General features: G+C 32.5%; 1 protein-coding gene across 1 annotated transcript; it reads right to left on the reverse strand.

The window, feature by feature from the left end:
* Window positions 1-343: 343 nt before the first annotated feature.
* Window positions 344-9,469, reverse strand: LOC132724062 (uncharacterized protein DDB_G0283697-like). Its single transcript, XM_060708879.1, has 3 exons — window positions 9,271-9,469; window positions 5,033-5,683; window positions 344-3,472 (listed from the first exon to the last, which is right to left on the reverse strand). The coding sequence occupies exons 1-3, from the start codon at window positions 9,298-9,300 to the stop codon at window positions 2,765-2,767; spliced, it is 1,389 nt and encodes a 462-aa protein (XP_060564862.1). The 5' UTR covers window positions 9,301-9,469; the 3' UTR covers window positions 344-2,764.
* Between the last annotated feature and the right edge of the window lie 8,746 nt (window positions 9,470-18,215).

The raw sequence follows: 18,215 nt of genomic DNA on the forward strand, positions 1-18,215 counted from the left end.
TGCACATATGTGTCCTCGTGGAATTTAAAGCCTTCTGGAATAAAATGAAATGTGTACTCTTTAAGTCAAGGTTCGCGGCAAGAATCTTTATTTAGCATCAAAATGGAAACACGTTATCCTTAAAATAGTATTTCAATAAATGTAAAACCTGAGGTCTCTCATTAAGCGTGTTTATATTAAGAATTAGATATCAACGACAAATGGAACAGTTGGAAGCTGCAAAATGAATTATTTTTTTAAAGACTCAATGTGTCTTCATAATTAAAATAATCAATAATTTAAGGTCACATTTCCGGGTATGTCCATAAACAAACAAAAAACAGTAAGAACGAAATATAAAACAGACGATATAATTTTATTAAGAAAACAGAAGAGTAAATAAATATCTAAATTGTACAATACAATATACAATATTTGATATGTTTTAAGATAAAATTCATTTTGTAACAATTAACAAAGTAAGGACGGTTTTTGATATAAAATATATCTGATCAAGTTAAAGAATAAACACTTACATGTACAAATGTACTAATATACTTGTCAAAGAACGAAAATGTTACAAAATTTAGATTAATTTAATCTGTTCTGTAATCAAATTGACTTTTTTATGCGAAGGCAATTGTATATTAAACAAAATTGTTTATGTCTTAAATGTAAGTACCATGTAGTTAATTAAAATTCATCTTTTATCAATTATCAAAAATATAAACCCTGGCAAGAAAAGGGCCTTAATTTACAAAGAAGGATAATCCTAACAAAATTTATATAGAATGATTTAACAGTAGTCTCCCATTACTCAAATACGAAAAAAAAAACAATAAAAAAACAAACTTGTGTGAAACTGTACTGTATAGACATGATAATTCCATGGTAATAATGAGGCTCCTTTAAATAATTAACTTAAATGGAAAGAATGTGTTTTTCTGCAACAAACTTGAAATGTTTCCTCATGTTTTAATTTCATAAACTAAAGCAACTGAAAACAGCCAACACAAAGCGGTAAATTTTATGGTTATAAGTTTTCTTACAATGCGTTAACTAAACAAAAAATACAATACAAGTCAGATATAAAAAAGAAATATGTTTAAATCATATAAAACTGTCTATACATTTATATTTGTATATATTATAACTGTGTCTTTTTGTATTCTTTACTTCCATAACGAAATATGAGGCGAAACTGTTGAGGAAACATCAGTTTATTTATTTGCTAACAATACTTCCATAGAAACCTCATCAAACAAAACAATAAATGACTGTTAAAGAGGGCATAAAAAAAGATCTGTACACTTGTAGGCATTTATTTCAAACTTAATCTAAAGTCCGTTTCATTCTGATGCACATAGCTTCATTGATGTGCCGATTCACTTAAATAAAATCTTTATGTCGATTTGAATCACTGTTGCTTGACATTGCTTCAAACGTTTTAAACATGTCCACTGCAAACACTATGGTTAGACTATCCCTCTGTTTCATGTTTATTATTTTTAAAAAATCAATATAACCAGGCAAAAAATCTCTTGGTATCATTCACAATTACCAAAGCTCAAAGCGGTTCAGACACTTTCATATATGTAACACTTATGAAATGTCTTTTAAATCTTAGAAAAAAAATCTTTAAAAAAACCCACCAACATTTTGTTTTAAGTTGCCATTCTCATATCACATTGAATTAAGTACCATCACAGCTTTAAATAACATACATATCTTAAAATGGCTAAGAAAGTCTGCATCGAAATAGAAATGAGCGGAGTAGTTGAGCGTCAAGCATATCTTTTAACATTTATCTCATTCTTTACATGAAAACAAGCATTGGTGCAATTTCTCTCATAAACGATTATACTACAGTTATTCTTGAAAAGACCAAGTTAAAACTTTACCCTGCCATACCAAAAATTGTTTAGCTTGCGCCACTCAGTATAGAGCCAGACTGACCTCCACATCCAGCAGTCTGACAGGGCTCTATTTTGTTGGCTGACCAATTTCAAATCAAATTGATAATAGATGGTTTGAAGAAAGGTGGGCATGTTCATTTAAGAAGATTAAGTGTTAATATATTATGTATACAAAGTAAATATATCTTGCTGAAGAGAAAACAATACATGAACATACTAATTAGAGAGACGCCAGTTAACAATTATATTTACATTAAGAAAATCTTCAAGAGTATCACAGTTCAATGAATAAAATATAGCATATATACAAACTTCATAAATTTTGTAACAACATTTAAATATATCTACAAGTAACAGTTGTAAATGTGAATAATAAAGAAATAACCACGTGCTATTATATGTGTGTGAACAAAATCCTTTTCCTGCCATACGAAATGGTTTTGATTTTCATACATAAGTAAACAACAAGGTCAACTTTGAACTTTTAGTTAGTGTGTAACCAGATTGTAAGAATGTCACTTAACTTATAAAAATAAAAAGTAAACTATTATCAAACAAAATCCTAGTGTCTTATAAGTACATTGAAAATAACATTTTAAAGTCACGGATGTTTCCTGACTTCATTTACATCAAACATTGGTCTGTATTTCAAATGTTTCACTTCTTTTTATCACTAAAACAATTCAAAATAATTTTACTGTAAATAGATAGTTACTATACGTAAAGTATGCCTTGCTATGTGTTTGTCTTACGTTGCTGTGAAGTCTAATTTTAAAGCAAAATCTACTAGATTTGTAACATTGAAAAGCTTTTCGATTAAACTGTCAGTACTAAACATTATTTCTTAGCCGATTCACGATTTACCTTGTCTAATATTTCACGTCCTTGTCCTGATCGGGATCAGGTTCGCTCATTTCTTCAATTCTCTTTTGCATCTCCTCTTCAGACGGATGTTCATACTTTCTTTCTTCATCATCATCGTCATCATCGTCTTCACAAGCACTATCATCATTCCGCACGGAGTCCTTTCTTCCTTTCCTAGGCGGGGTTTGTTCGCGCCTTGGAGGCCTTCCGTTTCTTCGTCCATGATCATCTTCATCCTCGTCGTCGTCTCTTTTAATCGAGCGACGGTTTGAAGTTTGTTTGCTATCCCTTCGCGGAGATTCGTCTTCGTCATATCGTCTGCGTTGATTTGACGCTTTCCGGTTGTCTCGCTTAGGCGACTGATCTTGGTGACGACCGCCTCGTCTTTGTGGTGGTGAGGATGGTTCCTGGTCGAAGTCTTCATCTCTGTCCATGTCGTCATCGTCATCATCATCTTCTTGGTAACGCTGGTATGAACGCCCGTGCTGATCAAAGTGTTCGTCTGATTGTCTCCCGTTACTTTGACTATCTCTGTCACCATAGTAACCATTTTGTTTCTGACGATCGCCGTTCTTTTGCTTTTGTTTGTAGCCATTACGTTTTGGTGAAGCGTCTCGTGACATTTTACGACCAGGTTCATCGTGCTCCCCACAGGCCCAAAATTTATCTTCATTAGCTTCCAGTGCTCTTTTTATAGCGCTCACACTGTTTATCTGAAATAATATATTAAGGTTTGACTCGTTTATTATTATCATCACAGTAATTATAGCTAATACGCTTGGTCATTTTAGTTTCATTTCACAAAGTTAAAGAATGCAAAGCACTATTCTACACAAGAGCATCTATCATCGGCAAGAAATCATTCTACTCTTGTAAAGTAAGAATAAAAGAATGACACTTGCCGATGATAGAATGATTTTTTGCCGGTGATATATGATTCAGTTTAGAATCAACCTTCACATTTAAATATTCAATAATTACATATTATGTAACTTTTGCAGCGATTTATCACGTCATTGCTCAAACCTTTTCATCACCTTATAAATTGGACCCCATAAAACATCTATCAAACCGTGTAAATTGTGACAAAAAACTTTACAGAGATTTATAATGTCAGTTGAAATATCATGTTTTACATTCATAAACACGTGCAATAGAAATAGAAGAGATTGTATTTTGTATGATGTTAAGCTATTTATAACACGCACATGTATCTAGAATATTGGCATGTTAATTGCTATAATTTTGAAATGTTTTGAAATGTAAATATTTGTTGCATTATGATACAATCTTATGCTTTGAATACAAATTACAGTAATGCCACTCATTTCCATAGAGCTAAAACATAACAGTATTTTCATTTACAGTTACAAGAGACAAGAGTTTTTGTCCGAATCAAACGTATTGATTATAGGTAGTTCAAGAGGATTTGTTTCTATTGATTTAAAACGTAGAAAAGATAGAGCATGAGCTTCTTCTACAGTTTATCTGTTTATACTGTCATCAATTTTTACGAGTAATAAAACTTTGCGGGGTTCGCTTTTAAAGTTTAAAAAACCTTTAATCGGGCAACCGATTTCTTGAGCGCGTTGTTTTTGTAATATCTTATTCCCGCGTCTAAGTATTATTTAGCCATTATTCGCCAACCTAGCTTTTTAGTTTCATACATGAGGAAAAAAGAAAATAACCCATTGATAGCATGCATGTTCCCATCATTTTGATGACGTAATTATGTTTCTATAAGTGATTGTATGTTTCAGCTTTCTCTGAATGTAGTGATTGAAGAATTATTGAAACATCTATGTTATTGAAGATTTACCTTATCATTACAAAACATACATTATTTTATACTGATCTGTTAAAATGAACTGAAGCAATATGTCTTTAGAAATTGACTTTTGTTGGATCGAATACTTTCTTTTGAGCTTATGTTTATAATTGCCAAGTGCTCACTTTTATGAATTATAAATATTCATTTCGCGATATATGTAATATACTTTCGTATAAATGCACTTTAGGAAGTTTATGTGAATAATGTACTATTCCATCAAGTTGTACCATTTTTTAGAATTCAAACAATAATTTTGCAGCATATGTATAACTTTATACGCTTTGAAATAAAGAAATGCATAGATACATGTAAAACAATTAAAAAGGCATATATTTCGGAAAAGATATGCTTTATTACTTATAAGTTGTCATATAAATGCCTTTAATAGGTTTCATATTATATCATAATTCTATTTTCAAATGCGGATATATACGGATATTACCTTTTTTGGATGTTTGCTCATGGTGTATAGGGTAACTATCTTAGGGTGTTTATTTCCAAACATTCCGCGGATGTTTTCAAGTAAACCTTCGTACGGTTGTTGACTTTTCTTGTCAATAAATATGCTTACTTCTTCCCCGGTAGCCGCTGATGTAACTTTCAACGTATTTGATTGTCCACCATTCAACTGACTGTTACGGCTATATTTCTCAGTAAATGCAGACCCACCAACGCTTGAACTTTGATGCGGAATCTTCCCATAATTTCCCTTCTTATAGAGCTTTTCCTTCCTGTCAGAACACACATAGATAGTTGTATTAGGGTCTTCCTCTATGTCATAAACGCTTTCGATAAGTTCACCTTTAGGCCAGCTATACAAGCAATCCACACTACTGTTGTTAAACTTTGCTTTACGATCTAGAATCTCTTTAAACAGTGGTTCCAGATCAGGAAACCGTTTAACACTGAATGTTACATTAACACTTTTGTCGTTTTTATATCGTTCCCCATTCGTGTACACAGAGATGATCTTTGCTTTAATAAGGGATGTGCGCATTTGTAATGAAGGCCTTCCACTGTCATACCGGTTGACAGGTCCTTGGTTACTGTTTTGAGGACGTGAATAGTTTTCATACTGTCTACCACTGTCCACCTGAAAACAAAACGTGTGAAGTATGTTTGAAATGGTCGAAATATTAGTTTAGTCGGAACTTTGGGAAAAGGTACAAGAAGGTATACATATGGTAAACGTACAAATAGTACTTGAATACGTCATTTTTGTTGATTTCTACACTTAACACATGTCTGCGCTGTTTCTTGTTTGATAAATTTGTAGTTTGTTTGCACTTTTTATATAATTAATAACGACATGTTTAAAGAGCAGGTAAAGCGGAAACTCTTAAATGTTACATTTACATTGTTGGATTGTATTTCTTTAAACGCTATCCGTAGTCACTACCAAAGGACAATATAACAATAACACATTACATGTAATAGACAGGACGGACAGTTATATGTTTTTAAAATCAGTTTTTTTTTGTATCTACATGTAATAACATCAAGAGAAAGTCGATTTAACTTTCATTTTCTTCTTACCTAAACTATTTATCAGTCAAAACAAAAACAAAACGTACTGAAACAACTAGAGCATCAGTTTTAAGCGTGTTATTATTATTATTATTATTAATTTATTATTTATCATTATTATTATAATTATTATTATTATTACAAAAATGTATTATTAGTATTATTATTATTATTATTAGTAGTAGTAGTAGTAGTAGTAGTACTAGTATTAGTAGTATTATTAGTATTATTATTATTTTATCTAATACTAACAGAGGTGTGTTGAACAGACCATCGAAATGATCTTAATTTCATTTACATCGTAAGGAAACTGATATGGCAGCATATTGCTAAGTGTCAATTTGCAACAATTCAATGAGAGCGCAAAAGCTGGTTGGCATCCACTTGTTTCTTTTAAACAATTCATAGCATTTATTAGATTGACACTAAGATAATGATATCCCTAAGGCTTGTTCTACAACGCTTCAATTAACCCGTAATAAATAATTCATAGCATGCAATAAACCTTTGTCGATACAAAATATTTACTTGAACAGAGCGTGGAATACAAATCCTGTTTACATTGTCCGCTTTGGTTACCTACATGTTTACTTTTCAATTTGAAAAGTGGTAGTAATTAACAGAATCACTTGTGGAAATCTTCCAGTAAGTAAAGACAATAAATTATGCATTTTGAACGTCATTTCGTTGGAATGGTATGTGATCAAACAATCGGAGGTCGATTTATTCCCTATGCCAGGGACCAAAGGTTATAATTTATTCAAACAAACAATCGACGTTTATATGGTGCCAGCCTATGTTATCATACAGATCAAGGTAGAAACCAATAGGTAGGAACATTTGACCGAGAGTCATGTCGGCCAATAAGCACCAAATATAGTTAAAGTATACTATTCGCGAAACATTTTAGTCATTTCATATATCTTAAAGTCTTTCGTACAATTAGCTCTAGAACAGAAACGTTTCTACAATCCAATCTCAAGGTGCGTTTGAATATAAGCTTTAGATACCTGAATGTTAACAACAATGTAGGCAGTATCAATATATGAAGAAGAAGAATAATTTTATTTAACTTATACATTTACATGTATCTCGTTATACATCAACTAGTAATACATATAAAACATTTTATTTGTCTGAAAATGACAATAAATGTCGAATTCGTTGTACCGTATCATATAGATCAATAACAATATTTTTTCAATGGTTGTTCTTTTTTTTATGAAAACTTGTCAAAAGATAAAGGTTTCCCAACACGGCAAAATTGAAAATACTACAGGCTCGGTTTCATTGGGACGGTGCATGGATGGCAGTGGCAAACTTCTCTACGAGCCCCGACTTAAGCAGAAACCAATATTTTGAATAAGAAAAAAAATAATTTAGAATAAGAAAACATCCATAGATGTAATCAAACGGCGATAATCTTTCAATGCGACCCCTTCGTGCTTTTCTATATTTGTCTGCTTGGTTGGTTGGTTGGTTTTACGGCGCACCAACACAGTAAATGTCATTTGGCGCCGGAAAGAAAAGATGATTTTGACTAACCCCATGTGTTACAAACTTCAAAGCAACACCAGGGATCAAAACCACCCCATCTGCTGGAGCTTAGAGATGCATGGACTCCAATTATTCGAACCTATTAAGTAGCATCTTACGATCATGGAGAGATAAACGGTGGGCCTCAACTATCAATGGCAACAGTGGCGTATGTTGCCGTGTAAAGGATGAATTATGACAGGGGATCAGGGCTTATGAAGTCAACATATCACAGAAACCTTGACAGTATTTATTTGCAACTATGTACTCTGACCTTTAAATGTTTAATTTTGACACGAAGTGCAAAATTGTACAGTCAATCAAAAGCAATACTTTACAACATAATACTAAAACATATTTCGCACATAAAATGCGATCTAAAAAATTAAAAGCAGGTGTCATTAGTTTATTCCCCGTGCGTGTTGTTGCTTCATTACATTGATATCTGTATTTTCCATTAATGTAAATCAATACCATTCCAATGGGTGAAACGCAAATGGATTATCATGTTTTGTTTGGTGCAAAAATATCCATGGAAACCCTTTTATAGCTAATAGGTATACGGTATTCGACCTTTTATTAAAATCATTGAGAGAGAATAACAATATAGAGTAATTTCTATACAATATCACGGGCATTGAATAAGATACGTCATGAAGGCAATAATGTTAAAAAAGAGTGTTAATATACAGCAGGTGTAGATCAAAATTATAATGATAAAGACGTGACAAAATGATCTTGAATGTGATAATGATGACGACGACGATGATGATGATGATGCTACTGTTGTTGATGATGATGACGATGATGATGGTGGTGGTGGTGGTGATGATGATGATGATGATGATGAGAATTGTAATGGCGAAGATGATAATAATGATGATGTTGATCAAACAAAAATGTTAAGTAATTTGTAGAAATGTTTGTTTAAAACTTGTAATTAAGACAAATCTACCATCTGTATATACCATTTAAATAAGTCGTTTGTAATTGATATATACCTTAACAATGAGTCGTATGCTATTCATATATAACATAACAGTGAGTCGTTCGCAATTTATATATACATTGTATCCATTTTATGATAGCAGTATGTCGTTTGTGATTTATTATGCCAGTGGTTGTTTGAATACTTTTTACTGACTTTAGTTAAGTTTCAGAAATAAGATTGTTTACCATAAGTGAATCAGTAACATAAATTGAGTGCTTATATTTGACATATACGGGTTTGAACTAAAAGTTATCAAATAGATTATATATCCAGCATTGTAAATTTTAATGTGTGGCTATATGCCGTAAAAACATAGTAAATTATTCATTATGCCAAGGGATTGAAAATTATTTAATTTTTCATTCCAGTATAAATTATCTGCTTTTATTTAGAAAATATTTTTAAAGGCTGCCATGACGTTCGAATTATTATGATACTGTAATAAATATACCTCTTGTAAGCATGGTATCACAGTTCTATAACTTTCCATTTATAAAATATTAACTAATCACATTTGTCTATCAATCTACACTTCCAATTTCTTAAGCGTTACATTGTAGCATTAGAAAGAATGTAAAGTAAAACAAGATATGATTTTTACAATGAAATATCAAACGTTCACTTACCGTCTCATACCGTCTTTGTCGTACCATCATTAATTCAACAGCCTTACTTTCTTTTCATTAGAAATAGAACTTTCTTTGAAAACTTTGTAACTGATACAGTATATATGAAATATGAGTGTCTAACAGAATCTATCACTACTCTATAACTGGTAGCTTGAATTACGCCCGCCTTGATTGCTTATAGTTCTGGTGACGCTCTCTTCACAGAACTTTGTGAGGCGTTAAAAGGAGGGTAGGTAAAAAAGTAACGATCTTAATTGGCAATATTAGCTATTGAATTGAACAGATGCATGTAATTCAATTAGCATATGAAATATTGATGTAATAACCAATATACTGATTGGTATGATGTTCGATAACTGCGTCACGAAAATGTATTATCCGATCCTATGACAAAACTACATTCAATTATAGTTATGTAATAGAGCTCCCAATATCCGGAAAACATAATGTCTGCTGGCTCCAAAAACAATGCATTTCATTCCTTAAAATTTATGTTTATTTATTTCTGCTATCTTTTAAAGATATCCTGCTTTAAATAAGTTTTTTTTTTTTGTTTTGAATAAAAAAGTCTAATTATGATATAGAAACGATTAACATGGACATAAAATCGATAACGATTATCGATTATTGAAATCTGCCTTGCAGTGTTTTTTTGTATGTGTGACATATGACGCTACCATGACATGGTCTTTGTTATTCCATATGTTGTGTTTCATGGTTATCTTGTTCGAAACTACAAAATTACAAGTACGACATTAACTGTAGAAAACTATGGCTTAAACTTATATTATTCTTATTATAAATTTTGATATCAATCTATTGAAAAATCGTTATAATTAGACAAATAATAATCACTCATGATCAAAAAGGTATTTAATTTCTATACATTGTATAATCCCCTTAAATATTAATAAAAATTATATTTTTTAGCAAATAATTATTATATGTATTTTATATAAATTAACAGTCTTTTTCGATCACTTAATTTTATTTACTTATGGCACCTAAAACCAAAGCTTATAATAGGTTAGGTTAATACTAGGTTATTGACTCGCTTTTATGGCACCTATAACCAAAGCTTATGATATGTTACGGACACTTTTTAACCCTTATTTAAACTTCTTATGGCACTTATACTAGGTTACTGACAGGTTTTTACAATCCTTATTTCAACTTATTATGGTAACTATAACCACATATTAATACAGAATAACATGCGGGGAGTTTATTGACCGCCCATCTCACGGAGAAGTATCAATTAATGATGCGCATATTGATTTTACCCGTTATTCACAGCTTTTGTTTCAGTTGATTAAAATCAATTTACGTAGATCTACCAATAAGGAACGAAGTGATACAGGTCAAATGGCCATGCCTAGAGGTTCTTAAGGGTAAATAGTCACGTATGTTTGACACAAGTATATAAAATACGACTTTCACAGGGATATGCCAACAAGTGCATATGTCTAGTTCTTTGTTTTCCAGTATTTTTGTGTTGTTTTTTTGTTTTTTTTTTTTTTTCATCAGTCATACAAATTTGTTATTGGTTCAATTTTAGAACTTGCAAAGAGAAATATAAAAAATGTACCATAGTACTATAGGTTTGAATGGCACATTTATTTGTGAACACGCATAGCAGTGTAGACATACATGTTTATGAATGTGACTGATTCATTGCTTCCGTTATATAACATAATCATTGAGCGCCCGTGCTTAAATTACCTGACGCAAATTCATAATAGTTTGTTCTTATATGATTTCTGAATTTGATAAGATCATTAATAGGAGTTATAATATTTCTATATTAATCATTAACGTAATTATCGGAAACTAGGAGACCGTTTGGCATTGAATATTTTTAAATTACTGCCACTAGCTATTTTCCTCTGACTAGCCTCTTTTTACCTGATGCGGCTTTACATACATCATTACTTATTTATTTCATCTTTTCCCTGATGTGCGTTTGTTATTTTACCTAATTACGGATCTAAACATTGTCGCCATAGTAATGGCGCGCCGAGTCCGTGTTTTGCTTGTATGTCGCTTATCAACGTATTATATTCCCAGAAGATGAATGAATAATTCCAAAACTGGATCCGTTTTCATTTTTCATAAATATGCGCATTAGAGCAATGGTAATATAGTGGTTCCAAAGCAACATTTAGGAAATTTAGATATAATAAAAGAAAGAATTATATCTTTATGATTTACTCGTGCGTGAATAATGTCGTACTTTTGTGGAAAACTAACGAAAAATCATCAATTACATTTTAAGTTCGCTCATTAGGCATTCACCTGGTTCAGGTCTGTCAGTGCGCATGCAATATGAATATTATAAAACATGCACGTAATAATAATGTCATATTATTAATTGATTATATCGATCTTGAAATACTCGTCGAAATATAATACTAGTAGTTCAATCTGTGTCAAAGATTTCTTATGTTCGTCGTAATTGCGGGTATATTTACGGTCTTTTGGTCGTTATTTTCAGATATTTGCCAGGTAAGTACGTAACCCGCTTGATATGTCATTACAAAGTATCTGAAAATAAATTATTTAAATTGAATAGAATATTTGTTTATGATATAGAAATAGATTTATTGACAATAATAACTGACTGTAAAATCAAAATAATCATGTATTGTGTATAATTTATTGTTTCATTATTATATTTTAGTGTATTGGTAAGTAAAGAAAGCATTTTTTTTTCACGTTCCGAGTTCCCTTTTTCTATCTCTTATATTACGGGCACCTTACACCAAGCAAGAAGTTGCTATTCCGAACAATATAGTACAGTAGATAACTGGACATGTTAGCCAGTGTATACATAATTACTTAGCATTAATAATATTTCTGCACTGTCAGAATAACCAGGAAAAGTAATACCAAATTTAACACGGCCGATTATGTTCTTTTAAAATAGTAATTGCTGCATGAAGCCCATTGATTAAGCTTCATGTTTTAATATACTAGCTCATTGATGTTTCAAATGTCGTTTAGTTTCTATGACAGTGTTGTTTTTTTTAAAGTAACATATTTGTTTACAGAGCCATAGAACGAACAGGGGAGGTTTTTATTTAATTATATGTGATTAACTCGGTGTCACGAGATCATAAGGAACAGCAAAAACAGTTAACTCTTGGAAACGAGATAGAAAAAATAAAAAATAACTAGTTGATAAAGGTATAAAAACTTTAACAGAAAACGAACATTAGCTCGTCAACATAAGATAATAATAATAATAATAATAATAATAAATATTACAATAATAAAAATAATGATAATAATAATAATAATGAAAATGATAATAATAATGATAATAATAATAAATAGAGGATATTGAATGAGTGTAGTTTAATACTAAATTTATTGAACGAGTTGAATAAAATCATATTATGCGAGCCTCTGCTCTGTAAAAATTTACCGTTAAATTTATAGTCGTTTACTGGTATTCCGTAACGGGTTTAGCCCGTACACTACTATACGGTATCGGACCTTCGTTTGCGTTGCATTGCGGGATGGCGTTCCACGGCAGCCATTTTACTAAGTGTGACAAGAGGTAAAACATGTCTTACAAAAAATCCTAATTAGTACAAGAATTTGCTCGCTACGGATTTTTTGTTTCAAAGAACAAAATGTTATATTTAATTGATTTTCAGAATGTCATTTGATTACTCGATATAAAGCTTTTATAAAATTATGCTTAATATCTGAAAATTACTACCCCACCCACCTGGCAGCTGGACTCCAGCATTGATCCGTATATTTACTGGGCCTCCGTAATGTTTAAGGCCTGTAATTTTACTGCTTGACCAGTATTTTTACGCCAAAACATGTTACGGATAGCCCGTAAATATACGGGCCAAGTCCTGGAAACCAGCTGCCAGGACTTTTCCCGTAAAATTTTACGGTAAATTTTTACAGTGCTGCATGGCGAGCATATTATTGTTTTATTCAACGAGTTCAATAAATTTAGTATTAAATTTACACTAATATAATATTATTTTTATCACATATATAAAATAAGAACAGTAAACTGTTAAAATGAGTAATTTTTCAATGACGCGCCGATAGTGTAACGCTAACATTAGCGCGCTTTAACGCTATGTTTCTATATAGCGCAAATGACGTCACGTCAAAGTGTTATCACACTAGTGTAATATCGTTTTTATTAAATGGCTTTTTTTACACTCCTGCGCCGCGGTTTATGTGATAAATTCTTTTAGATCGTTGCGAAGAGATAATAAAAATGAAAAAGAAAACAAGTTATATTATAAAACGTGAATCGATTGTTATGTAATGACTGTTTTGTTACACTGACCTACTTTGCATAGTTTGTGAAGCGGAAATGTTGTTTTAAGCAAAAACCTGTATAGACAGTGTACAACGCACATGCACAATTCAATCAGCTACCGACCATTTATTGCTGCAGTTCATTTATTTTGCAGATATGATCATAAAAAGTACTTATACATGAACGACATTGTCTTCAGTTTTAAAGGCACATTATGCCCCAGAAAGGTATATATTTATGTTAAATGCTTATTACCCGAAATAAGAAGCGTTAAATGTGAAATTAATTGTCAGAAACATAGAGAAATGTGAACAAAGCAGTATTTTGACATTCATACAAAATATTAAATCACTATATCTGAACTTATTCCTAGAAAGCAACAGACGCAAAATATGAATCAGATGATTGGTTAATGAGTTACCTTTTTGAAATTATAACAGGACATAAAAAACAAAAAGCTTTTCAGGATTGAAATAAACAACATTTATTCGGCATAATGGGCCTTTAAATTATATGATTGTAAATTATACATATTAAATAGTAACCAGCAGTCCATTGAATTTGTTCTACAACTATAAAGGTATTATTCAGCATGACAGTCGGGCCTTAAACACATGTATGTTAACTATAATGCCATATAATATTATCATGTGCTTTGAACCATTCTCAATAATTCATTGCGCTTGGGTACGCATGTAAGAAACATATATTTTATGTCCGTTTAGATCATATACGGGTAGTAGACACGTTAAAGCGTTAAAGTTGTCGGGGTCTCTATTTGGATTAATTATAATAATGTGGCGATTTTTTAACCCCCCAAAAATCATACTAACTGTAATGCTTCATTTTTGAGGTTGGATTTTGCGTCGCAGCAACATTTTTAAGGTAATATAGCGTCTTTGCAGCTTTTCTGGTGGAAGAAGATGAATTATTGCAGACACAAACGGGCATCTGAGTATAGAACCACCTGCCTTCTGCATGTTAGCTGGATAGCTACTTCACATAAAATAATCCATAATTCTTGTCGGGATTCGTACCCAAAGCGGTGAGGGGCAAATGATCTAAGGTCAACGAACCTAACAACTCGGTCATGGACGCCCCGTTACTTTACAAAACATTTGTTACGGTTTCAATATAAGATATCTATTACATATCGGCAATTAAATTACCTATTATATTCTTGTAACAGCTTTAAAATAATATCATTAGTAAAGGTTACATAATGTTACAACGTTTTCTATGTCAATATTAACATATAAATAAGAACATAAAACATATTTGTGAAACACAACACTATTTCTATAGTAGCAAACGAAAAACAAGCTTAATTTATGCATGCCAATATATTATTTATGAAACAACTGATAACGGTTTTAAAAATCACCCACTTGAGAAATCAATCAGTGTATTGGCTGCTCAAACACGTACACGTATGTTTACAGTCGTTAAGGAATGCGTTTTAGAGTACTAAAAATGTTAGTTTGTATAATCATAACAAGTATTAGCATTTCAAAAAATGCAAGGAATCGTTCAAACGGGTCATTCAAGTTTTTCGTGAAATAGACTCCTTACTGAACATTAGAGTTAAACACCTTTCTTTTCAGGGAAATATTCAGAATATTGTTTATCCCGCAGCATACACACTGGTTTCCAAATTGGTACATGAAGGTATTACATCTATTCTATATACAGGTAACCCGTTAAAAACACGTCGTCCTTTTTGTTATCAATTGGTATCAAATTTTCAATTCTGATTAGCTTAGGACAGGCGGTGTACGTGTAGAAATAGCCAAATCTTGTTGATTGTATGTATCGCTGTCCAGGTAAGGCGAAAATAATTTGTCGTCTTTCAACAGAGGACTTATGCATGCGCTTTTGGATCATTGTAATGATTGAATTAAATAAAACCCCGTATATTTTGATTTGATTCAACCGATAAAGAATCTGTCTTATTGTTGTGACAAATACGGTAACATATACGGCAGTGTCGGACTACTTTCCTCCATTGGTTCCCATTTTAGCTGGGCATTACGTAGTATTTTGAAACGATGCTATTGAAGGCGTGGCCTCAAAAATAACGTATTCATCCGTAATTCATGAATATGATTTCTTGACAAGTACATCTTTGTTTATAGAAGTTCAGTCAATTGAATCCTTTTTCTCCCTAGAATTTATAGATTTATAATTTAAAAGGAAAATCATTTTGCAGTAGCTTTCTGAGGCCATGTATTTTGCTCCTCGCAGGGTGTGAAAATTGAAATCTCACTCTACCTTCGGTCTCGCGAGATATCAATTTTCCGAAGCTTCTCGTAGCAAAATTCAAGGCTTCAAAAAGCAATTACAACATAATATTCCGTATATCTGTTATACATATAAATGCACGTTCTTGCATACTTGACTAACCGCTGATACTCTTCTGGGTGACAAAACTTATTGACATCGCCATATTGACGCAAGCCTATTAGCATGAGTGTGGAGAATATATGGCTCACAGAACTCACATTCACGACCTCTAAATTATTAGTTCCTTGCTTTATTTTATTGTTACGCAAGCCAATCTCATAAATATTTACATAGTTTCTTTTATATATACAGATATATCAAAATTATGTATTTCAAAAGCACACTCAAATGCAAGAGATTGAACATACAGACTTCCAGCAAAATAATTGCAAAAGAAAACAAAGTGTTGGATTCTAAGATAATCAGTACCTACCAAAACCTTCAGCTAGAAAAAACTGTTTGTGTTATAGTGAATGTAGGGTATTCTATTCTGTATTTGAACTAAAGAATATGTATTAAATTTTGTAAAAAAAAAATTATTGTGAATCATTATTGATAATTTTATCCCAAAATATGTGATCATGTTAAACTCATAAAAATTCCGCCCCACACATTCCTGCCATGAATTCTGTCCCAGAATTCCGCCCAGAATCTTATTTGACAATTCCGTTCCGGAATTCCGCCCCAAGATTCCGTTTCAAAATTCCGCCCCAAGATTCCGCTTCAAAATTCTGCCCCAAGATTCCGCTTCAAAATTCCGCCCCAACTCATTTGCATATTTCGTCCCGATTCCGCCCAGAATCCGCCCCATTTCCTCCTGGAACCGGCCCGAATCCGTGCCGGGGGGGGGGGGGAATTTAAATTTCTAGGCGGAATCTGCCATTGAATTCCGCCTAATTTCCGTGCAGAAAATTTCGTTTAGGAAGGTATTCCCAGGGTCCCGGGTTCGAGTTCCGGTCTGGCTGCACATTTTTCTCAATCTGTGACACTTGGCGACCAACAGCGGACCTTGACTGAATATTGCTCAGAGTTTAATTTACATTTCTCTGTAACTCTGTGAAATTTGAGGATGAATTTCAATATAGCAGGGGAGTATGTCATGGTTCAAAACTGTTCACTATTTAGCGGAGATGATGTGTAAGCGGCCGGATAGCTAAGCCCATAGAACCATGGTACAGTATTCTGAGGGTCCGGGTTCGAGTTCCATTCAGGCTGCAAATTTTTCTCACCCTGTGACACTTGGCGCCCAACGAGGGACCGTGACTGAATATAGCTCAGATTTTATATTACATTTCTCTGTAACAAGGATGAATTTCAGTATAGCAGGGGTCAGAACTGTTCACTATTTAGGGGAGATGATGTGTAAGCGGCCAGATAGCTAAGTTGATAGAGCAGCGGTATGGTATTCCGAGGGTCCCAGGTTCGATTTCTGCTCGGGCTGCACATTTTTCTCACCCTATGACACTTTGCGGCCCAACGGGGGACCGTGACTGAATTTAATAAATTAGCTCAGAATTTTAATTTACATTTCTCTGTAACTCGAGAGGAAGAAATTTCAATATAGCAGGGGAGTATATGTTCACAGTTTCAGAACTGTTCACTATTTTTGGGGTCCCGGGTTCGAGTTCCAGTCAGGCTGCATATTTTTCTCACCCTGTGACACATGGAAAAAAATGTGGTCCCCTCTCATCATTTTATTCTTTTTTGTGTTGTTGCGGTTAAATGGCCTATGATATACCATAGCACAGTCAAAACACTTCGAAAAAGGTTTGTTGACAAAATAAATTGTTATATATGTTTCTTCATTCTGTTCCCTCTTTCAAGGTTTTGCTACTTGAACAACCACAACCAAACAAAATTTAACAAAAATGGCAACAAATCAGACACCATAGTTAAGTGATCCTCAATTTTGGCAAAATGGCAAGCTCACTTAAAAATGCAGTAAAGCTTTGGAGTTCCATTTGTTAATTTGAAATTGTCATTTTTGTCTAAATGATTTGTTGAGTTTGCTGGAAAACGTTTTTGTAACATTTTTGTTATCAAAGTTCATGCAATATAATGACCGCATACGTACTTAATCAGTTAAAAAAAAGTATATAGATCACATTTTTTTAACAGAATTTGTCCGCCCATTTTGAAAAACGGCCGAATGATACAAGCCGCTTTTAAATCGTGTTATTTTATATTTTATGGGCGTTTGTTGATTAAAAACAATCATTGAATTGTGAATATTAAAATATATGACAAGTTATTAGACATTTATTTTCTTAAGAATAAATGTGTAATGTTTAAATGAATTGACAAGTTTAAATTTATAGTTACCCTTTCGGGCCAAAATTTTCGGGGTAATTTGACCTTAGTT

Source organism: Ruditapes philippinarum, unplaced genomic scaffold (assembly GCF_026571515.1).
Source record: "Ruditapes philippinarum isolate M1 unplaced genomic scaffold, ASM2657151v2 ctg3046_1_1_1_1, whole genome shotgun sequence".
NCBI classification, from domain to species: Eukaryota; Metazoa; Mollusca; class Bivalvia; order Venerida; family Veneridae; genus Ruditapes; species Ruditapes philippinarum.